Genomic DNA, 24,706 nt, shown 5'->3' on the forward strand with positions numbered 1-24,706 from the left:
AATCTAATGATATATAAAAGTCACAGGGGCCTTTTTTCAGCATTAAGTCTCAAGGTACAGAGTGGTATTAGTATGTTTACTTCAGTAAACTGAATACTTCCTCCGACACAATGCCACCTGAGGCAAAACCCAGGGCAAAAAAATCCAAACGTGTATGCACTGTACCACTTGGCCGCTGCTTCTTAAGGTGATTGCGGACTGAAATTATACCTTCTTAGATTTTAGTACTTTTAACAGTTCATTGTGAGTCCAATAATGTTTTGGTCCGAAGTCTTCTGTGGAGGGACATGCATCGGGGGGATGACAAGACTAACTGACATTGAAGTTGACCTGTAAGATAGGTGTTTATTTTTACCATATGCTGTACATGCGCGCCACGAAGTTAGCAACTGAGAAAAAACAAACAAAAAACAGAAAAAGTAAAAACACAAACCAGAGAGTAGGATTGGGTTAGTTCATTTCCATCCAAAACATTTTTATTGTCCTCCAAACTGAAAGGTTTACCCTGTGATTTGGCTTGTTCGCTGAGCCAAAAACATACATTGCATTTCTTCAGGTAGCAGTGGAGGCATACAAAGATCTTTTTGACTGAGAGAAATTAATGGAAAGAGCAATACAGGATTCTCTCCTTCAAGTCACATGATGAGTATTCTTTGCATTCACGAGTAATGGAGAGATTATTTTAGTCAGGGGAAGCTTGAGAAAGAAGCATCTGGTCTTCCGTAAAGAGAGAGAGAGAGAGAGAGAGAGAGGGGGGAAAAAAGAGAAACAACAGTTTGAAGACCAGGGTCCTTGTGTTTCTTCCATGTTAGAAAAGGCCTGAAAATGGTCACACCGAAGAGATTGTTTCATCTCTGTTTGCCTCCGAGTTGTGTATCGCCTTTATGTAGAGCCTCTGTAGTGTACACAAATGGACACTGGATATGCAATTCAAAACCAAAGTGCCCACAGTCATATAAAGCAAGGTCACATGACCCAAAACAGGTGATGTCACACAAGGGGGAGGGGTTCAGACCGGACATAAATGTAACCGAACACGGTCCTCAGTCTGTTTGTGTGTGTTTGTGTGTGTGTGTGTGTGTGTGTCTGCGTGTCTGTCTGTGTGTGTGGTGCAGAAATGCCAGTGATGCGGCACTCAGCACCGTTAATTTACAGTTACTCAGGTGTCTGAACAAAAGAGAAAGACCTCCCCGTCTGGTGACTGTGCAGTTAAAAATGGGCACATGGTGATTTGAGCTCATGCTTAAGTTGTGGTAAACCATCCAAGCACTTCTTTAATTATTAACTATAAATACACAGCAGCGTTTTTACTGGAGAGGTTTCTGTCTGCCTCCTCTCCCTGGGTGAGTGTGTGACGTGTTTGTCTCTTAAACGGCTAACTACGTTTTGCTCATCTGCTAGAGAAAACATGGGTTATGTGGAATTGATTATCAACTTTCATATAGATTTTTCTATAATATATTTATACATTATAGTTATTTTTCTTTCTCTCACGCACCCACCACGCTTGCTTGCTTTCACATTCTCTCGTCTCACTACTTTTATTCAATGTACACAACTTAATAATCATGGGTTTGAGTGGGGAGCAACAGAGCTGAAATGACAATCACTGAGAAAAAAAAAATAAAACAAAGCCAAAAAGAACTGCAGTCTTTTTTGTCATCCATTGGCAGTTGGACTGACTCAGCAGTCAGCCAGTTACAATGGTGGTCTGAGGGGAGGGATTGGCCATGTCATCAAAGGGGCGGCGCAGGAGGGTCTTTCTTCGTTGGTGCCGTTTTCGTCGTCGTTTTCGTCGTCTTGGTAGCCGGGGTCGTCTCCTTGAGGTTGAGATTCTCCAGTGCCACGTCCAAGGTCATGACCTCAACACAGCCCATGGCCTCGAAGTCAGCGAAATTCCGCAATGAACCGTGACAGTCGTCCTCGTCCTCGGAGGAAGAGGCCGAGGCGTCTTCGTCGGGCAGCAGTGTGGACAGCAGCAGCTCCGTCACAAACAAGCTCCTGTCGGCCCACTGGGCCTCGCACGCCTGCCGCTCGGCCTCAGACAGCCGTGGTTCGCTCAGCCTGCGGGAGAGAGATTCAACAGTAAGGAGACACACGTTAGAGGACATGACAAATCAGGTGGTAGTAGAGAATAAAAAAGAAGAGCTTAAAGTTCCCCTCAAGACATGTTTTAAAGACAATTCTTAAAATTACATCTACACCTTCTCCCTAATTGAAAAATCCATAATCCATGAATATTTCATTTCATTAGTTTAATTGCTAGATATAAGATGTCTCCTACTTTACCAAAAAGTCCTTTGGTACAAAATCATGCCTATAGATACATGCCTTAAACATTTAAATCCACTGTGGAGTGATGTTTTAATGAGCGGATCCACGTTTCATTTGTCTCATGCAAACACACGTGGTTGACGCAATACACATTCCTGCCAAGTGTTTCACATTATTCCACTGAATGATGGCGATGATGCACCGAGAAATGCAGAAATGTGTCAGTTAAGATAAGCAAGAACAATGCTGCAGGCGAGTAAGCATGGCTGTGAACATTGCAGGTTCCAAAATGTTCAAAAAACAGCTTTGCAAATGTTTACCTTTAAGGTGAAAACATTCTCCCTTCAACAAATAAATCTGAAAACAGTCTTCTAGTGTCAAAGTCTGCACATATATGATTCTGCACTGTGAATGTCAAACATCCAAGTGAAATAACAATAAGCAAAGCACATTTTTGATTTCAGGGGTACCTTAAAGTGAAGACATTTAAAGTAGATGCAAAAGATAAGAGCATCAGTCCCACCTGCTGAGTAGAAACTGGGAGCTATGTGCAGTATGCTGTGTGTTAGACTCAGGCGGACCCTGGTTGGGACTGGGGTTGGTATTGTGGTTGGTGGGGTTGGGGTTTGCGGCGGCTGAATTGGTATTTAGGATTGCATTGGCTCGGGCTCCGCCCCGGGTGGCGTTTCGGGCCGTCTCCAGCTGCTGACGTGCCGCCTGGGCCTGCTGCCGCTCCAACTGGAGTTGCATCTGAAGCTGTTGGAGCTGAGAGGCCGAGGGGCCTGAGCTGAGCTGGCCACCCGCCGAACGCCGCACCCCTGACAACTGGGACAGAAGCTCTGTAGGAACAGGATGGAGAAGAGACAGGCCTATTGTCAGAAATGATCAGAAAGCCAGTACAGCAGTTTACCAGAAAGCAGGCTCCGATGAAAACATGATTTTTAAGCAGATCGTGCAAAACTGATGGTAGTTCAAATAACACAAACATTTCATAAATGAATGTCAATTTAACGACATAAGTAAAGGTGTAAACTTGGCCATGTTGTTTTTGGCTTAAAACAAGCATTTGTGAGAAACACTGTCACAGGACTTAAACCCAGGAAATAATCTAGTAGGACCACTGTACAGCCTGATCCACAATCAAAAGTAGAGCACTATGGCAAAAGACACACCTCAGTGAGGTTTTAAGGCTAAAACTTGACCTGTCAGATCATCGGCCCCAGCAGGTGTCGCAGGTCATTCAAGAGGAGGCTAGTGCTCTGTTTGTGAGGCAGACTGAACAGGGACCCCTCATTATGGCACAGCTGGAGCTGACATGGCGAATGCCAAGCACTGAACCAGATTAAAATTGGGAACAGGATAAACAAGAAATTGCCACAGCATCAACTCTGCCCACACATTACTGCATTATCCCGACTACCTCTAAGTGCACACTGAAGCACAGACTAGGCATGTATAATATTTATGCTACTGAAGGTAATTTATCTGTATGTGTCAGAAACGGGTTATATTAAGACAACTCATTAAATGTGTGTGTTTATGAGTGACACATTTCCGATTTATCACTGAGCACAGGCCGACTGCAGTTGCAGCTGCAGCTGGGTGATGCTGCATTTACCAATAAGAAAACAATAGTGTTCTGCCTGGCTGTGCCAGTATGTACCTCAGAGGGAGTGTCTACTGTCCGTATCATACATGTTAGCATGGGTTCACCATGTAACCATTGACTCTTCTTCCGTGTGCGTGTGTGTGCGCTCGCGTTGTGCGACTGACCTGCTATGGGGTCCATGGCCTCTCTGCTGTAGCTGGAGCTCTGTGAGGAGCTCTGACTGGTGGAGAGCCCCCCTGTGGTGCTGCTGGTGAAGTGCATGTTAGACCTGCGGGCTCGCGGACCCCCTAGCCCGCGCCCAGGGTGAAACATCCTCCTCACATGCCGAACCCCACTGGACTCATCGTGAAGCTTGTCATTAAGGAAACTATCACGAGCATGATAGTGCTATAACTCATTATCATTTTAATTACTGACATTATGTTCTTGGATTATTTGAATTAACAAAATGTCAAAAAACTGAAACATGCCCCACCGTTAGCTCCACAGTCCAAGATGATTAGCTTCAATTTTCTTGTTTTGTCCAACCCACAGTTCAAAACCCAAAGATATATATCAAATATTTTTGATTTTCTGCCTTTTAAATTTACTTCAATCATTAAGTGATCAAAATTGTCGACAATTAACTCTCTGCTCATATTAATCAACTTGTAGTTCCACTTCCCCCAGGCCTTCTGAACCAGCTGCTAACACATTTGCATGTTGCTCTCAGGTCACTGCCACACTGAGTGTGCCCACACACAAAGCTATGGCCCCTCTTTGTGGAGCTCAAGATGCACCCATTCTGGCCGTGTTTCATTTAACTAAATTTTTCCATCTTCTGTTTTCTCCCCAGCACATATTTAAATACTCTATAAATAGACTGCCAGACTGCCGTCATCATTCTATCTCAAAGTGCAATTCATGACAGAGTATTTCAGCCCGTTTCTTTACACGCAAAAGTAGATAATGCCATTTCAACCCTTGACACAGTTTGATAAATAGCTAAATTTAATGCTCAATGCCTTACGACTTCTTGAAAAGTGCTCGTTTTTTGTGGCTCTCCTGACAATCGTGTACTTGTGTAGACAGAAGCCCACTCATATACATGTAGGTTAATTCCAATTTGAATTGCATTTTCAACGTCAAAGGAATGAAGAGGATGAGTATTGAAATGTAATATAATTGAATAGAAATAATTCAGCAGAGCCTCAAGTTCCAATTAGATTCCATAGTAAATAAGCAACAGATAAGACCATTCCTCTTTTCTTTATTAAGAAAATTTACCTCTGCTTGAGTTACTCTCTCTCCAACAATCTTGATTCAAACCGGATCACATGTAAATTTTTGATCTCTACAAAACAATGCATTGTTTACACTGTTTACAGTCTTTACTTTTATCGGTATATATTTGGGAGAAATGTGCGTCCCTTCACTGCAGTGCTTGTGGCATGCCAGTTGGCAGGTGATTAAAAACAATTGAAACCATTAGAGATGCACAAATTCAGTTTTTTCTCCCCAGATAATGATTCTTATACTTCAACTCAGGGTATCTGTCAATACCAAGTATCAGTCCCGTACCAGTGCTCACTTTTTCCTAAATGTAAAATCTGTATAAATCACTAGGGAAAACTCACTGAAAACATTTAAATGTAATGTAACATGAGGTCAGGGATTGTTGTGGCATCACAAACTGAGTTGATGGCCTGGTGTGACTGAACAAATTTAACTAATAGTGGGGGAAAAAAAATGTATGACGAGGAAACTGTGAGAACTTTGTAATGTGGATTGGTCACATCACGGCCGATGTTCGATTAACTTAATCAACATCAATATCAATCCAGACTGGACCGGTACGTCCCACCAACCCTCTAAACTACAATGCCACTTGCAGGCAAAATATCCATCAGGTACCTTTAACACCTTGGGACTAGCCCAAAAACATGAAAAGCAGCACTGAACTGCATTTGATCTGCTCTTTAGAAATGCTCAACATCACATTTCACATTATACTTAATTAACCACTGCCTTCCATGGCTGTCTTTTTTGAGGAGCCACTCACAAAGGGGGAGAATAAAGCCAAGGTCACACAAGCGAGTCTGAAGGAAAACATGACATTGAGTGCACTTGGCCTCCACTTTGCCTTTCCTCCTCTATGCACCAAACCAGCAGCAAACAGCATGTAACCAACTGATCAGTCTAAGTGAAGCCCCCTTACTTGATTATGTCACAATGGCATGAGATACATAATTGAGTTTTATAAACAGCCATGAAATTGTTACTGCACATATTCTAATATTTTACCTCATTTATGTTCAGCCACCACGAAAACTTGGAAAACTACCACAATAGGCTTTAATGTTATAGGCAAAATGTCAACAAATGTCAGTTTCAGTGCCTCCATGGTGTGCTAATCTTTAAAATGGCAGAGCAATCTGGATGACAAACTGCATCACTTCTTTCATGTAGCATAAGCATAAATATCTGAATAGTTTCTGCACAGAAACCTTGAAATATCTGCTTTTCTTTACACAACTGACTGAAACACAGATTCCGGCTGTTTCTTTTTTCCAGCCAGGTTATGGTCAAGTCTGTGGAGGTGTGACTACCACTGGAAAAGGATATCAAGTCTCTGGGTGCTCTGTGTTCAAGTGTGAGATGAGCGGCAAAGTCATCTGTCACATGATTTGGGTCGCCACCTGGCAGCGCTGCACATATGGGGCAGATCTAGAGGACAGGAAGAGAGAGCGTACATGCACATTGAACATTTGCCAGTTGGTGCTGCGTCCTCTAGGACAAACACTGAGATTGCTAAATATCTACTGTACAAATGTGGTGTTTAAACATGAAGAGATGTAGTCTCCGGAAATCTCCAGCTCTGTGATGGGCATGTCGAATCTCCAACTGATACGAAGTGACGTTGACGGCACAGATTGATTTGAAATGTTTTACAGTTTGGGTAGTGAATTTATTGGTTGGAGCTCCAACATCGAAAATGTGATAGTCAAGCTGCCAAACAGAATGACTTATGAGCTGCACTGCTGTAGCATGGACACTGTGAAAGGCATCATGTGATTTTGTTATATTCTTGTATTTAAAAGGATGGAAGTCAAAATTAGCCGAGATAATCTCCAGTGTTGACTTAGTCAAAATAGGTAGGTGAGATATTTGCAAAACACCCCTTTTTTTTTTTATTTAAAAAGGACAATGATTTACTATCATACCCTAAAGACTAACATAATGTGACGAATCAAAACAATATCTGTGATCATGACCTACACTGTGATTTTCACAAGGCGCTTGCTGCCTGTCTGCTGCAGTGGGAGACGAGTCGGTAACTAAGTCATTCACTCTTGGCTACCCTGACAGTCATTTACTGATGAACGGTCACTCACTGAAAACATCTCTCCTACATAGCTTCAGGTCAGCTAATGTGAGTTATGACTCATTGAGCCATTGTCTCTGTGACAATGAGCCAGAGGTAGGCATGAAAACATTTCACTGACATTAGTTTATTTTACAATGTTTTAGCAAAATTAACTACATAACTAAAGCTTTTATTAGAACTATTAGTCACGCTGTGGTAAATTAATATGCCTCAACTAATCAAACACGATGAACACTAATTTCAGAGTAGGGACATTGTTCTCGTTAACAGCAATTAAATGTGCCACTGTGGTTTGGACCTCTCTCATGCAAGTTTGAACAATCTGCAAATAACCAATGTATGGTTCTAAAATGAATGGAAATTAAGACTATAACACACACAAAAAATTTTTAAAATAACTCATACATTGGAAAAAGGTCAGCTGTCATGGAACGTGTACCGCACATGTGCTAAGGTTCTTGAAAGTATTTCTCAGCAGTTCAAACCAGTGTTTTCTCCTTGTCAGAGGAAAAACAGTGATTATCTAGAAATAGAGCTGCAGTCTACATGACATCACTTGCAGTTCAGTTTTTCTTTCAGAGTCAGAAGCTGACATCAGAACTAGGCTTTGACTGTGACACTGTGAAGCATGACAATGAATAAGATGTAAACATATGACAGTATACTTTCAAAACCTGCAGGCTCCTGATATGAGGAACATTCTCAGACACTGATATCATTTACTCAAATGAGAAAAAATTCAGACGCATGCAATGAAAGTCAAAACAAGTGAAAATGATTCCAGGTGTTAAGATCTGTTGAAACATATAGTTAAGGTTTCAAAAGGTGGCTGTTCGTGAGGCTTCAGCATCAGCTTACCACTTCTGTGGAGGTCTCTGTGTGCTCTGCAGCCACGTGCTCCTGCAGGGAGATCTCTGTGTAGCCCATCCTGCCACAGTAAGGACATGTGAAGGCCTGGGGCTGCTCCACCGAGAACGCTTCTCCACCGTAGTACAGGTCTGGAGGAGAACCGAGTGGCATTCAGTCTGAATATATTGGTATGTTTTATCTGCAAGTCCATTTAAGGTGCTGTGATTGCAGTGTTTCTCCTACATAGGACTAAAGTTTTATCAAAGCTGCCACAGAATCATACACGATGAAACCCCGTGTAAAAAATCTCGAGGGCAAGATCCCTGGATGCTCGTGGAGGCAGCTTGACAATAACAAGAAAGTTTACAGCTTCAAAAGTCCTATTTTATCAGGATTTAACGACATATAAACACATTAAGTCATATTAAAGCCCATCTGGAAAAGATTCATTCTTAGACCGGTTCAGTTCAGGCAGGTTTAGTTGATGAGGTAAGCCTCCGAGGTAACCACAGCATTTTTTAGCTTTGCCACATTACAGGATACGGTTCGTAATACAACATTTCCTAGCCTACTCACATTAACCCACCTGTAAGTAGGCATTTTACAGCCAAAACTCACATTACAACAGTCCATTAATGACAGTGTAGCATTTTTGCTCTCATGACAGCTTTACTTGAACCTGTATCAAGTGATTTTTTTATGCCACCTGGGGGCAGTCCAAACAAGCTGTTAACACAACACTGACATTATCACCTTATAGAAGGTATTATGGTGAATGCGTTAGCAAACAGTTGCCTATCTACACATCCAGCAGACAAAGAGTATCAATGGCATTCGTTTGAGGCCTATTTGTGTCCACCTGATGACTCCAAGTCCAATTTTCATTTTCCTTCTAGCTCTGTTTTGGTCAATTGATTTATCTGCTGGGAGCAACGTTTAAGACAGTTGTAAGATTGAAGCAAAAATGTAACACCTGCAGGCTGTGAAATCCAAACAGTGACCTGAAAGATGCTCCATAGAACTGAGTGGATCTTAAATCTGAATTTCATCATTACACAGTTATTGTTAATATGTAATCATTTAAAGAAATCAGTTTGTAATTAAACCTTTCCAAGCCTACTGCACATATAAATCACCTATAAGACGCCTGTCTACGGCAAGAGCTTATTGTAGCTATTATTACATGATTCATATAAAATAAGTGCAGCATATGGCAGCTTTTCTCAATATTCTGTCATCAAAACAATAAAAAATTTTCAGTTCTACCACTGAGATGAGGTTTGTGTAAACACTGGGATCCACCACAAAACAGTTGGTTCAGTTAGTGGAACAAGCAAAATTTAAATACGTAAAACCACAACCACAAAAATGAGGACTTCTTTGTGAGCTTGTGGCTTCCGTCGTGTTTTCGGCAACAGTTTGTAGTTTTCTCCAACATACTATCAAAAAGCATTTCCAGTATGTGAAAGGCTGAACACTAACATATTTCAAAGTACCAATGCATAAAAAGAAAAATAATAAAAGCGATCATCCAAATGCCACTCAATCAAAATCATAATCTTAAAATTGTTCTACATCTGAGACAATGCCACACCTACTGCCAAGCAGTGTTAATTTTGGAGCCTGATTTTCACTTAGTTTTAGAGTTAGTCCTCTCACGACTGTGTATTAGTTTTAGTCAAATTTTAGTCGCTTGATTTTTGTTAGTGATGAAAACTAGGCCAAAACTGACATAAAAATCTATGATGAAACTGAGACTTATGTCTTCAATGCATTTTCAGGCTACAGTTGTCATATCTTTGTGTACAGTTACCATGGTTACAGATGTCTATTGCGAGGTGTCCATGTCACTCTGCTCTGCAATAGTTCAGACTGACTAACCCCAGTAAATTCAGTTAGCATTTCCAAACTCTCTCTAATCTTGTACAGTTGTTCCTGCTAAACTAGCATTATTGCAGCTACCTGTGCTGTTTTCACTGCGGAGCAGTGAGTCATTGGGAATCTGTATTCACTCACTTGTTCACTAAAATAGTGTTCATTGTCTGGGTTTAGTTTGAGAGGAGACACTATATCGTCGGACAACATCAATACTGTGATCTTTGTTTAGCGAACATCTAGAGGACAATTGAGATGGACCAGCAACATTAATCCTAGAAGTCACTCACTCCTTCTGTTAGCAACACTGAAGATAGCCGACTGAAGGCAACGTTAATGTTACCTCCACATACACAGCACTTGACAGTTACATTAACTTGCCTTTTTATAAATGTCAGCCTGCTGCCTGCATGTGTTTGTAGTTTGTCTTGGCTTGTCTAATTCTTAGTGTATTGCAGCTAAATCATCTTCTGAACAAGACATATTTTGGGCGGCGGGGAAACAATTTTGCTCATCGGGTGCTACAGTGTGTGATTCCACAGGTGCAGGCTGTAGAATAAGACTTTGCATTCAAACATCCAATTGTCTGTCTTTCTCATAATCGTTTAGTTTTTATTCCTTGACGAAAAATGTAATAAATATCATATTTCTTCTTTTCATAGTTTGTTTTTTTTTTAACTTTTTTAATTTGTGTTTTTTTTGTTGTGGAAAAAGTCATAGTTTTAATTGATGCAATTAACACTGCTGCTAAGCTGATTCAATATTAATAGTAACTGAATTTACAGTAAGTATGCTCTAACTAGGATTGTAATATTTTTATCTTCATCACTGCCACTACAAAATTTTACATTGATATAGAGATAAAACAAACCCAGAAGCCCAATGACGTACTCCCAAAAACTCCTCAGGCTGTCTGGGTCAAATCAATCACTGCTAAGCCAGTTGGGAGCAGCCCTCCTGTCAGAAAGCAAAAGCCAGGGACTGCAGAGGGTAACCTACACTGTAACAGTTTTACTTGTGCAGGCTTATTAAAGCCACTGAAGGAAGTTTTTCCAAAGACCACAAGTATTAGGGGCTTATCCTACTTATGAAATGACAACTATTACCATGACTGGCATCTGTGCAGTGCTCGTTTACATTTTAAAAGATTAAAATCACTGTAGCAAGTTTGAAAACAGTCTAAAAGTTCCAGATTATTTCTTCATGAAGCTATTTGTTTTGTTTTTGTCAGTCTGCCATGACAGTCTTGCAACTGGTCTATTGCCCACTGTACCACTTCCACACGCACACACTTCCTCCCTCTTTAGATAAAGATTAAATTATACTTTTTTTTTTTGATTGTTCAGTGTCAATTATACCTGACTCCCAAGTGACATTCAGGTGCTAAACCAGTGCAGGAATCAGTTTATAGATACTGTGTGTTTGGTTTGTGGTTAATTGTACAGCTGAACCGTAGAGATGCAGCAAACGTTCATACATTGTGCTCAACATCTGTATTTTCTGGCCAGGTTGTCAGTTGGTTATCAACATCTGCCTATCCAGATAAAGCGTTACCAAACATTATTAATCACATCAAAAAATACCGAAATACTGAATGACCGAAAGCACATGTGGCTTAAGTTCCCACATTTCATAATTTCACAACCTGGACAGGCAATGTGCTCGCTACAGAATATCAACTACTACAGAATATCAACTGTACTTACCAAAATCGACTCGGGTTAATATACACTGCATTGGATGCTCTGTGGTGTGTCTGGTTGTAGTCGCACCGCTTTCGTAGCACGATGCGCACAGATCGTAGTCGTAGCAAATTAAACATTTGTATCGTCGACCTCTGAAGTTGCCTTTTAAACATGCATCACAGCTCACGCCTGAGGGAAGAAGGATGTGACATGATAAGAAAAAGGAGAAAAGAGAGGTTAGATGTTTAATATTTAGGTCATCTTAATTTAAGTTGATCAACACAGCATATTTAACAGGTTGTGCACAGCTAATTTTAAAATACAGTATTTTATAATTTCAGATTTTGAGGAATATTTCATCCAAAACATGTAAATCATACAAACTATATATAAACATTTTTTCTATTTTGAGCTGTTTGCTCCACATTTTTGTGTTGGAACATTCCAGATCACTACTGGATGAAAGTTGCTCAAAGGAAGGATTTGCACGAGATGCAGATAACAAGATGAACACCTGCAAAATATAATGCAATCTAATAAAATACTCCTGCAATAAATCCAACATCTGTATAGAGTAATGTTCAGTTTTGATTTGAGGCTGGGACAGAAGTTGATTTAACTCTTTGTCGTGCTGTGCTAGTGTACTGGATTGCAGTATATTCTCATGTATTTCACCTGGCTGTACTTTTTGTATTTTGTTGGTTTGGTCGCATTTTTGCTCTGGTTGTCAGATTTGTAAGTATACAGGTGATGTGGACTGGATATCTGTGCTGCTGTCTCATTTTTGCTGTTTGACTGTGACACGATATGAAGGCTATGTTCAAAAACGCTTTCAAATGAAAAGCCTTCACAATCAGCAGTGTCATAAAAATTAAACATTTAAAGTATGACTCGGTTTGTATTTATGACAGGGATATTGCACTCATTATATATTGCAGGAGTCCAACGCCTGTGGCAATCCTCTAACTCAGGAGTTACCAACAAATTTATAAAACAAGTGCCTGCTTCATTCCTCTTTTAGTAAAACTACACTCTCAAAATCCAGATCATTCATAGAGGTATCCTCATCACTAAATTCATTCCAACACTATGTACCATAGTTTTCATCTTATATGTCACATGGGTTAAACGAGACCCTCTGTTTTCAGGTCCAGGCATTTCTTGATTGACTAGGACAGTCGTACAGCCTCGGTGTATTGTATGACACCAGGCTATCTAAACTCCCTCGTATCTCCATTCATAGCTAGCAAGCTGGAAAAGCACAGTGCCAACCGGATCCTGCTGTGCAGCGGCTGACAACTAGCAGTTGCAGAAACGTCACTGACAGTAACAACGGTGACCACTTAGTGTCACAGCTCAAGAGATAAATAACTTGGACACCACTGACGGCAAAGTTTACAACAACACAGGCATGGAAAATAGAGGCCGCTAAGGCCTGACTAACCTTCCCCGATGGCTAGCCATTTAACATATAAACCAGCTACCGTTAGCTTAACTGTTAGCTGACAAGCTAGTCAGCTGTGGTAGACTTCACCAAACTCAACAGCTGAAACATCCATTGACAACGTTAACGGGCGTCTACTTGACACTAAAAGCGAACTTCAAGCCCAACAAGGTTGGCCACAAGGACGAGGTGAATATTGCTTTGCTAATTGTTAGCTTGCGAAGCTGCAATCCACAGGCCAACTTTTACCAGGAAGGAAACGAAAACTAGCTATCGTTAACATTAACGATATGACAAGCTTCGACCCTACAACGCCATCAGGGGTCCGTTCCTCTCACATGTTCCCTATACTCGGAACTCCCCCTTGCTCGTCAGCTCGTTAACGTTAACCTACATAACCTATCACCAGTTAGCTTGCAGGCTAGCTAGCACACTTAGCTAACGTTAACTAGCTTCTTCCGCTTATATGTCATCGTTGTTTTGGTAAACTAACGCTGACTGTTGTGCAGTTTCTCACACACGCACGTCAACGGCGAGGACCGTTATATCCGATACACATTTTGCGGCCGCCGTAGCGCGTCCCCACGAAATTAACTGACACCGCAACCTTGCTGCTAACACTAGCCAACGTTAGCTAGGATGAGCTGCAAAACAAGAAATTCTTGGCTAGCTGACGTTAGCTGGCGGTGCTCTGTCAACGTTTTTAATCACAAATCCCGACTTGGCCACACCTGCATTCAGTTGTATTCTTACCTTCATGACGGGACATCCTACGAACAGTAACGCAGCCCCCCGCTCGGGCTCCGGGGCTTGCAATACAGAATAATATTAGTGAAGAGAAGAGAAGCCGGGGCTGGCTGGCTGTCCCTGGCCTCTTCCCTCATGAAGGATCCGGTCTGGCTCATTGCCCCCCCCCCTCCGCCTCCTGCTGTGTCACTGTCCGGTCCGCTGCTCCTCTGTCCACACGGTGGCGCTGCTGTCTCATTATTTATCAGGTGAACCTAGCTAAAACTAATGCAGTCTAATATAAAGGCCTCGCAATAAATCCTTCTTTCATTAGGGTTATAATGTTCAGTTATTGTTGCAACCGTGTTAAAGAGGTGTTGATTCAACTGTGTGATATGAGTCACTGTTGTATTAGACTACATTAGTTTTAGCTGGGTGTTCCTAATAAACTGACAACTGGGTGTATTAAGAACCCTAACTCTAAAATAAGCTAAAAAAAAAAAGTCTTTAGTTGTTTGTTTTTAACAGTGGTGGATAGTAACTAAGTAGATTCTAAAGTGCTGAGCTTAAGTAAAATTTTGAGGTACTTTACTTGAGTATTTCCATTAAATCCAAATTTGAACTTTGAATACATTTTAGAGGGAAATATTGCACTTTATCTTCTACCACATTTATGTGAAAAATATAGTTACTACTTTTTTTAATCAAGATTAAGATTTATGATGGTAAATCTATGAAATACAATATATTGATTAAATTGAACCACTGGTTTCCCAACCTTTTTGGCTCGTGACCTCTACCTTAAAAGTGGTGCCTAGTTGGGTCTGCTAGTCGTGTTTCAGATGTCAGATGATAACATTGGCGAAAAAGTCCAGAAAAGTCTAAAAAAAAAAAAAAAAAAAAAAACGAATACAAATTTGAGTTGCAGAACTTTGTTTTTTCTTCTTAATCATTTCATAACTCCTCAGATTTGTTTTGTGACCTTTTGGAAGGGGTCCGACCCCAAGTTAGGGACCACAGGATTGAAATACCTTAAAGTAAATAAAATTGTTAAAACCTCGACAAGCTAGAATAGTAAAATACTGCTTACGTACTGATGCATCAGCATTTACAATCTAATAATGCTATATATAATAATATGTCACTGACAGGGGTAAAAATACTTTTATTGTTGATACTTTAAGTACATTTTGCTGCTAATACTTCTGTACTTTTACTCAACTAAATATTTGAATGCAGGACATTTACCTGTTATTGAGTAGTTTAACATTTTTGTGAATGTCAGTCATGTCATACTCTGAGTGGGCTACATAAATAATTGCAGACAACCTACTTGACCTACATACCATATGTTCATTGTTAATGGCCATCACCTTCACGCCTTTATTGTTTTTGCTGAGATTAAAAATAACATTTTACAAATAATTATAAAAGCAATGTTTTAGACATCAATAAGGGCATCTGTTAAAGCTTTAATTCACACAGATTTTATTAAAATTAATGCAAAATGCCATTACCTATAGTCAAAAATTACTGGATTTTAGAAGATTTTACAGTAAGCACAAACTAGGAGTTAAAAGACATCCAAAAGCCGTGTGTGTTCCCGTCCACACATATGACATTGTGAATCTGATACACTCCATGGCTCATACCTTAAGTTTTTCACAGTAACTTCAAGAGTCAGAACAAGGTTACACCAGCTAGAGGTGTATAAAGTATGCTCCTTCTGCTCTCCCCACAGAGCAGGCTGCGTAGGTCAGCTTGATTGTTTTAATATTGCACAGTACCTCATTGTTGGGTCTTGCAAGCCAGACCTTGAAGGGCAAAATCAGGGCAGGCCAGCATAGTACAGAATCAAACTGACACTCAGACTGGGCAGCTGGCTGAGCATTGTGGATGGAAAGAATAACAATTCTTCAGCACGAGAAGCAACTTTTACTTTGAATTAAATATAACATCCAGTGTCTGACATCAGGTCAGTCCAACAGACTGATCCTAGGAGGTGCTTGAACTTCTTTTGAAAAGCTGCAGACTTTCTGTCACTCTGAAGTTCAGATATAGAACATAAATAAAAGGAGGGGGTTGCAAAAATGCAAACTACAGTAAGAAGTCTATTAAGCTAAAAATACGTTGGTCTCAAAACAGAATCTAGGTCTATTGAAGGCGATTGCCTCTACAAAGTGACTATCCTTCATGTTTACCACAAACCAGACGGTTGTAATCATTATTGCTTTGTGATTAAGATCAAATTCTCTTTTTTAAAGGGAGCTTTAATTCGACTAGTAAAAGAACCGTGACATACAGACAACTGCACTTTCTGTAAACATTCAGTTTTTGACGGCAAGAAAACTGTTTAGGGATCTCACCGACTGGACCCATTTTTATAATTAACAATCTTTAAGTATTTTGTAAGAAACTCTGCAATCATGACTGTTAGATTCAAGCAATGTCGTCAGGGGTATTCTGTCTCATGATCACTTTTTTAATATGTCTGCCATTTGCTCTATTTTCTGCCAACAGTTCAACAACATGCAAGTCAAGAGGAAAGTCTCCAAACTGGCACAGATATCAGACAGGCGCGATGAACCAACCCACAACTTTTCCCGTCTGTGCATCACATATATTGTCTGCATGGTGGAGCTCTGGTCCATGACCCCTGTGAGCCTAGAAAAGGAAATGAATAGCCAGATGAATTCAAAATGACTTTGTAATTGAAGGGACTGACACAGCACAATGTCATGATCTCCTCCAATATCTTCCAGTGTTTCATTATTCTGACACAACCCATCCTGAGGTGCAGAAATGTCAGCCACCCTCCGGAAATCGTTGATGTCCATGAAGAGATCATTTCTATAAGCGTTAGTGAGCAGGATGCGTCATCTCATCATATGAACTCTAGTGCCCTCTCAAGTTGGAGTATCATGGACATTTATACCATTTATACATGGCTGCTTGACCCTGGGTGGTAAAAATAGGACAAGTTATTTTGGATGCTCCTCGATCTCGCAAAGCCTCACTCTCCTCCTTTGACGAGGGAATTTTTAATACTAATGCAGGGTTTAAAAAAAGATTAATCAAAAGAAGCTTATTTCTAGTCAAGTCAGTCAGAGTCACAGGTAAGCGGGCAATATGGAAGAGACTGGATTCGGACTGGAAATTATCAGTGAGCCAATAAAGTGAGGTAGTAAATGTTGCATTTGGGGAGATGATTCAATCAAAAAGCTAATTCGTTTTAAAGAGACGTAAGTGCCCAGCAATCTAGAGGGTGGTGGTTGTTGTTTTAGATAGATACATTGATTGATTGATAGATAGATAGATAGATAGATTGGTAGATAGATAGATAGATAGATAGATAGATAGATAGATAGATAGATACCACATTGAAGAGCATTAGGAAACTCTCAATCACTGAATAGTTAAACGTCCTTATGGCTAGTAAGGCTTGCAACGACCTGGAAAACCCACTGACTTAGCGCACACTGTAACCACCAGCGTGAGTTTGTTTTCAAAGACGCGTGTGAGGCTCTTTAGATTCAAGTACCCGGGGCTGCTGGGATGGCAGGTGACACCTCCCACCGGTAGGCGCAGTTGTATGTACACAAAACAGTGGCGTTATTGTGGCAGAGACCCTTTCGTGAGTGCGCCCCTTCTCCGCCTCATCAACTGAAACTGGCCGGCGAGCTAAACGATGGGTTGGCATCGCGCCAGGCAGAGGGGACGACGCTCTCATGGGGGAGGGAGCCTCGCCGTTCACCCCCCCCCACGGGTGGGAGCCTTTCAAGTATTTCAGTAGACAAGCAAAGGGGTGTTGCGGGTTTCCCACGTACGATAATGAGCAGAGGGATTTATTCTTTTTCACTGTTTATATCTCCGTAAGGTTAAGAATTCAAAGCGTGGGCGCCGCGGTCCGATCCTCCGTAAACATCCTCCTGTCAATGAGTCTCTAAGACTCATGGACGTGTGGGTAGCGAAGGTAAATGGTCCCCTCACACCCATACCCGGCTACCGGATAGGCTTTAAGTCCGCCTGCGTCAGTCTTACACACACCCCACAAGGGTTAAAAGCACGCGCAACGCGAGGAGCCTACTACGACTTCATTCAGCTTTGCCACGCCTTTCAACGTAAACAAACGGGGGCTTGACCAATAAGATCCACGATAGATCAGCCGATGATCAGATGACTGAAAAGGAAAAACTATTTAAAACTCTAATGACACACTTATGCAAGTTTTTCTACATCTCTTGAGCGGCGCTTCCATAGGTGCGCACCAGAAACGCGCCACCGGCTCCGTTGCTCTTTGTCGCCACTGGACCTAAACTCCCTCACCTTCCTGCCGCGCTACCACCACCAGCAGCAGCAGCAGTAGGCTACACAAAGACGTTTGATATTCTTCAGGGAGCTTTCAATTTCCCCCACACTCGTCTGTGACTGAGAAATGAATCATAAAGCCCCTCTACTGTGGATTTTCCTACAGTGTGCTGCTGCGCTCTTCTCCTCGGCGCTCGGGGAAAACGCTGTTCTTAAAGGTAAGAAATGTTTTTTTTGTTGTTTTTTTTTACCTATTGTCCATTCACTACTGTCATTTGTTTCTTTCCCGGCCTCAAAGGGAAGTGTCAGAAATCTAACGTCGCAATATGTGGAGTGGCTCAAACATACGCTTGAGAAAATCTGTTGATTGGGGGGGGGGGATATAATGAGCAGCCGAAATCTCTCCCCCCCCCCCTTCGTTGAATTAGTCTGCTTTTTAGGCCATTAGGCTAAATTACAAATCCGAACAAGTGTGGCGGGCTGAGTGAACCCGAAAAACGGGGATGGATTTAAATGACAAGACTGCGACGTGTCCTTTTTAGGCGAGCGGCGGGAGTCGTAAAGCAGAGCTCCGAGTGGGGGACGCGCCACGTCTATGTGAACTATGTGGAAAGATGTTCTGCTGAATCCGCGTTTTACCGCGGACCGCTCACCGGCGTTTTTAACCACCCAGCTCAAGGCTTCTTTTTTTTTTTTTTTTTTTGGTCCGTGTGGCCCGGTACCAAATAGTGTTGAGTTGGTCATTTAAATCCAGATCTGACGCTTTCTGGTCTGCGCGGAGGGGTTGAACCAGTCCGGTCGCAATTCACTCCACCCCTTCCATCAAGAATCAAACACCACGAGACCAAGCGTTTTATATATTTATGGAAAAGACCCTATGGGACACCTAGAGGTGCTTCCAAATGGTTCTTAAATCTGCCAAATGCTTTAATCGTACCGTTTTGGCCTCGGGCGCCGAGAGAGCACGGCGCGTTTTAAAAATACAGATATAAATATATGAGCCCCGGCTGCAGCTGTGTGAAAGAGGATGAAAATAAAAGAGGAGAAGGGTGGCGGTGACATTTTTGGCTCTGCGCCTGCGTCTCCGGTTGGCGACAACTTGCAACCAACCGGGAGTATCGTAGCCTGGGGTTGGCCGCGAAAACCAGTTGATTGGCTGTCTCAGTCGCTCCCTGTAAGAGTGAGGGATGATTGGGTGAATGGTTTCTGACTTGTGTGTGTTTGAAACTGAGTCATTGTGAGAGATCGTCTTTTTTTTTTTTTTTTTTTTACTTAATTTAATTAATTTTTCTTGGTTCATATATTTGCAGTCTTCAGACAGGCAGGAAAAATACAAGTAAATCTAATCTCTACATGTCCTCACTTTTATCTGACATCCTTGGTCATTCTCCCTCAGATGAAGATGGTGAATTGGATGAATTGTCGACAGACAGCCAGGCTCTCAATGGCATCAAGTACAACATGAGACAGAGTTTAGATCTGGACCACGAGGGCTGCTACCTACAGACCGGCAAGAAGGAGTGTCTAGAGGAGTGTGGCTTCAACGCTACATCCAAGACCATCTTCATCATCCACGGCTGGACGGTACATATGAGTTAATTTTGATTTATCATCCCCATCCAGTTGCAGTCCATCTCCTTCTCTATCTGGATCACTCTTGACAAACTACAGCATCACCTCAGAGAGAAAAGAAAGCTGGAGTGTTGAGTTAATGGAAGCGTTTCTCCAAACCGAGTGCTCTGATTGTTGGAATTCATCATGTGAATGTGAACTGAGTGCAGTGAGTGTCAGAGGGAGGACACCAGGTTAGAGCAGCTTGAGTGGATGAATGACTAACTCCCGTTGACCTTTTTCTGTTTCTCTTTCTCGCAGATGAGTGGGATGTTCGAAAGCTGGATGCAGAAGCTGGTCGCTGCGGTGATGCAGCGTGAAAGTGAAGCCAATGTCGTGGTTGTTGATTGGATCTCAATGGCTCAGCAGCTGTACCCCGATGCGGTCAACCACACTCACAGTGTTGGCCTCGATATTGCCGCCATGCTAAACTGGCTTCAGGTGTGTAGTCATTTATACTCCTTAAACACCTGTGAAAACTGTGCTTCCTCTTACGAATCATGTTTGAGTGTTCTGCTGAGACTAATCAAATCATACAGATACATAGTTAGGATTCTATTTAGGTTTTTTTTTTTTTTAAATGTTCCTTTTTGAAAAAAAGGAACTGTCACCTGCAGTGGCACAGAAACAGTCAACTGCAACACTCCTCTGAACACAATTCCGTCATGCACATTGGTACTCACTCACTTTTTGATGTAGCTTGGTCTTATAAAGGCAAGGTGTCTTTAGTATGTATGGCATATGTATAAATGGCTCTCCTAAATCGTCATACATTTTGGAATGTGTAGTGTGTGTGATCTGAGCTGTTTTGACAGCTAGGTCAGTAATGGTGAGTGACAAAAGGGCAGCTAAGTACCTGCAAATCCATAAAACCTGCCCCCCCTGTCTTTCCATTGGAGTGATTTTAAAAGATCACGACAGGACTTTCAAAATGTGTTTTGAAAAAGTGAAAAGGTATGAATGAAATATCAATTTTGCTGTATTAATTTTTGATGGGGGTTTTATTTTTTTTAAACTCCCAAGTTTATCCCAAGGCAGTAGCTCTATTTCTTTCTGGTACGTTTTCTTCACAGTTTAGCAAACTTGATATTTTGCTTCCTTAAGTTCCATTAGATCAATGCTTAGCAGAGAATCTAATAAGGATCACAGTCTATTTAGCACTTCTGAGGCAAAGAAAACCCATTCATCGGGAGTGACACAAAATTGGACCGGTGCACAAATGGCAACGGAGGAAGGATTCAGGCATCCTGCCACATAGTTGTAAACATACACAAAGAGTATTTCATGGATACAAACTGAGACAGATGGAGGAGGCGCTGTTGCATGGAAGGGACTGTCAGTAGATTCGGTCCTGGTTAACTGAGCTTGGCTCAACTTCAGGCGTGACTTATCACTGGCTGAAATCCAGGATTTGTTCAGTGTGGGTTAGTGTTCATGGTGGCAGCTGCTGATGTAAGTGTTGTAACTTTTCTCCCCGACAGGATGAGCAACAGCTGCCTCTGGAGAATGTGCACCTGATTGGCTACAGTTTAGGTGCTCATGTAGCTGGCTACGCAGGGACGTATGTACGAGGGACCATCGGCAGAATTACTGGTTAGTTAAGTGCAACATGAATCTGCAATAAACACACTTCAGGGAGGGTGCTGCCTCATTTTCCTGACCTTCTGTCTTTATTTCTAATAGGTCTGGACCCAGCAGGACCAATGTTTGAGGGTGTAGACGAACAGAGGCGCCTCTCCCCAGATGACGCCGACTTTGTGGACGTTCTGCACACATACACCAGAGAGGCTTTGGGTGTGAGCATTGGGATCCAGCAGCCTATCGGGGACATTGATATCTACCCCAATGGCGGCGATGTGCAGCCCGGCTGTGCACTGGGTGAAGTGCTGGCAATGGCTGGAAGTAAGTTCTTAAGAAATGGCTGCCCTTTTGGCTCTTTGTTAAATTGTTCAGCTACCATGGGGATGTTCTATGTATGATTGCATACAGTATACCATCTAGCAAAGGTATGACTGACACTGTATTTTAGTCTCTATCGTAGTTGATATGAACCAATTAAAATTTTGCAACTGTAGCCCAGCTAACCCGCCTTACTCTTTCTGCAGATTTCATGGAAGTGATGAAGTGTGAGCATGAGCGCGCCGTGCACTTGTTTGTGGACTCCCTGATGAACAAGCAACACATGAGCTTTGCCTTCCAGTGCACAGGCCCCGACCGCTTCAAGAAGGGGATCTGCCTCAGCTGCCGCAAAAACCGATGCAACAACATCGGCTACAATGCCAGAAAGATGCGCAAGAGGCGCAACAGTAAAATGTACCTGAAGACACGTGCTGACACTCCGTTCAGCGGTGAGTTACAAAACGTGCATGACCTCCAAATGCATTGCAGTCCCTTATCTTTTACTACTATGTTTACTTCCTAGAGTAAAAATGATAAGCAAATGGACTGAGATATGGTAGTCCATAAAAGTCCACATCTAACATGGTTTTTATTCCACAGTTTACAGTGTGAACTACTATTGTACACAGCTCCATGGCGGTTCAAACGATAACTGTTTTTATGTTTTCTTTTAAGGCTACCACTACCAGATGAAGATGCACGTGTTCAACAGAAAACAGTCGGACAATGCAGATCCGACCTTCTATGTCAAGTTGTATGGTGCCCATAATGATACAGCAGACAAATTTGTCGATGTGTAAGTTCAAAATCTAAATCCTGCAAAACCAGTCTTTTCTCACAACACCTCCCCACGACAATGCATAAAACCACAGTGCGCTGACCTGGGTTCTGTCCTCCAGTATGTACAGCCTCATAGCTGTGTTGCCTGTGGTACTGAGAAGCACATACTGCTGTGATTTTATAAATTTGGAATATGAGCTTGAACCTTTTGTACCAACCTTTTTTTTTTTTTTTTAAGTGCCAGTCACAGATTAGTGATGAACAACAAGCTCAGACTGGAGTAGGAACTTCAGTAAGTTCCAGCTCAAGTTTCCATAGATGCTAAAGCTAATATAAAGGCTTTATCAAAACTTTGGAAGTAAAAGCATGACATGTCAATACTTCAGCAATCAGGCAGGCTAGAACTTCTGTCTTCAGTTTTCTGGGTACCTTACTTAACCTGATTTTTTTTTTTTTCCTCCCTTTGTCCAGCCATGACGACATGGTCGGTCTGAACTTGACCAACACCTTTTTGGTGTTTACTGAGGAGGATATTGGTGACCTGCTGAAGATCCGTCTGAACTGGGAAGGAGAATCTGAATCCTGGTCATCTGTCTGGAAGAACATCAAGAAGACATTCTGGGCCTGGAACACCAAGCCTCCCAAACCTGTGCTGGAAGTCCGGCGGATTCGTGTGAAAGCTGGAGAAACACAGAAGAAGTAAGTTGAAGGAAGGAGATGAGTACGCAACACATCTGCCACTGTGTTAACTTCTCAGGGGGTGCAGAATTAGGTTTTATTACACTGTTGAAACATTTTATTAAGGCTATTTTTTTTTTCTTTTAAATGTTGTCACAGGTTTACTTTCTGTGCCCAAGACCCCTCAAAAACTGAAATTTCACCAGGAGAATCCATAACTTTTGTGAAATGTCGTGATGGCTGGGAAGTGAAACCAAGAAAACGGTATGATACATAATAAAATGTTGGAAAGCTTGTCAAAATAATTATGCATTAAAAAATCTCCTTTCTGTAGTATGGTGTGTCTGTGTGTTTGTAATTATATTTATTGTTTTTGATCAACAGGCTGCCCATGTAACAATTCAGCACTTCCGGTAACCAATGCACCGTCACCATGGGGACCCAACATGGATCAGTGAGAAGCACTGCTTTCTCTTTATTTGAGCACTTTTTGTAGGAGGATTGATCAGTGCACGGTGGGGAGCTTCAGGTTTCAGGCTCTGGAAGGTTTCCAGTGCTTTCTGGAAATGAGGACTCAGTCCAGCGTATGAGACAGCTGGAAAATGGCTCGCAGGCTGAAAGTGGGTGCAATCCTAAAGGTGCTGAAATAGCCTGAGGTGTTACAGAACGTTCCTTTTGTGTGGACTAGTGAAGTAGAATACAGATCTGCGCCAGTGGCACACACCAGCAATTCTAGTCGCTGTACTGTACATTTTAAAATATTTTTTTTATTTATGAAAAAATGGAAGCACTGCAAGACCAACGTTATTTATCAGAGCACATCCCATAATGAAGCATATGTTGAATGCATTTCTCCTCGATTGTGTGTGTGTGTGTGTGTGTGTGTGTGTGTGTGTGTGTGTGTGTGTGTGTGTGTGTGTGTGTGTGTGTGTGTGTGTATTTTGTGTACGTAATTGTGTCTGTTGTCCTCAAGAAACGTGCCTTTCTGCTGAGAGAGAGAGAGAGAGATTACTGTACATTACTACACTGTATAACTGAAGGAGATACCTGATTTCATTGCACACGATCTTTCTGAGGCTTTTTGCGTAGTGTTACTGTTATTGTATGTGGCTTATTTTGGTGGTGTGTTTATGTATATAATGTAAATAACTTTTTGGAAAAATAAATTCACCTGTTATTTGTAGAAACTGTTGCCTTTTGCCTTTTTTTTTTTTTTTTTTTAAATTGTCACATCTCTCTTGAAAGACTTTAGTGTCTTAATTGTCATCTGCCTCAGTCAGGAAGGAATTATGGGCCTCAGAGAAACACAAACTATTGTTTATTGGTAATCCTAGGTTTCACAAAATATTCAATATGAGAGCTACGATTTGCAACATGAGCCGTTTCCTTTTCCTGAAAATTTTTATGCTCCCCAAATCCAAACTAGTTGGATACTTGCTACCCATGCATGAGTGTGCAAGGGCCCCCTTAGGACTCAAATTTATCTGTACGTTGCACGTAAGTCATTTGTGAAACGTGCCGCTACCACCATTTGCGACCTCTGTAAGTGGTGCTCGCAACTTACTTTTGCGAAACTGATGCCTTGGCATCAGACAGTCTTA

General features: G+C 41.7%; 2 protein-coding genes across 2 annotated transcripts; one reads left to right on the top strand and one right to left on the bottom strand.

Moving 5' to 3' along the window:
* Window positions 1-1,527: 1,527 nt before the first annotated feature.
* Window positions 1,528-13,998, bottom strand: LOC120805632 (E3 ubiquitin-protein ligase KCMF1-like). The gene is made up of 7 exons (XM_040156042.1): window positions 13,857-13,998; window positions 11,681-11,848; window positions 8,109-8,248; window positions 6,488-6,589; window positions 4,048-4,228; window positions 2,798-3,113; window positions 1,528-2,064 (listed from the first exon to the last, which is right to left on the bottom strand). The coding sequence occupies exons 1-7, from the start codon at window positions 13,870-13,872 to the stop codon at window positions 1,737-1,739; spliced, it is 1,251 nt and encodes a 416-aa protein (XP_040011976.1). The 5' UTR covers window positions 13,873-13,998; the 3' UTR covers window positions 1,528-1,736.
* A 3,970-nt stretch (window positions 13,999-17,968) lies between these two features.
* Window positions 17,969-24,286, top strand: lipg (lipase, endothelial). The gene is made up of 10 exons (XM_040155759.1): window positions 17,969-18,355; window positions 19,534-19,721; window positions 20,010-20,189; window positions 21,230-21,341; window positions 21,432-21,650; window positions 21,854-22,096; window positions 22,323-22,443; window positions 22,899-23,126; window positions 23,265-23,369; window positions 23,490-24,286. The coding sequence occupies exons 1-10, from the start codon at window positions 18,265-18,267 to the stop codon at window positions 23,500-23,502; spliced, it is 1,500 nt and encodes a 499-aa protein (XP_040011693.1). The 5' UTR covers window positions 17,969-18,264; the 3' UTR covers window positions 23,503-24,286.
* The last annotated feature ends 420 nt before the right edge of the window (window positions 24,287-24,706 follow it).

Source organism: Xiphias gladius, chromosome 19, assembly GCF_016859285.1.
Source record: "Xiphias gladius isolate SHS-SW01 ecotype Sanya breed wild chromosome 19, ASM1685928v1, whole genome shotgun sequence".
NCBI classification, from domain to species: Eukaryota; Metazoa; Chordata; class Actinopteri; order Istiophoriformes; family Xiphiidae; genus Xiphias; species Xiphias gladius.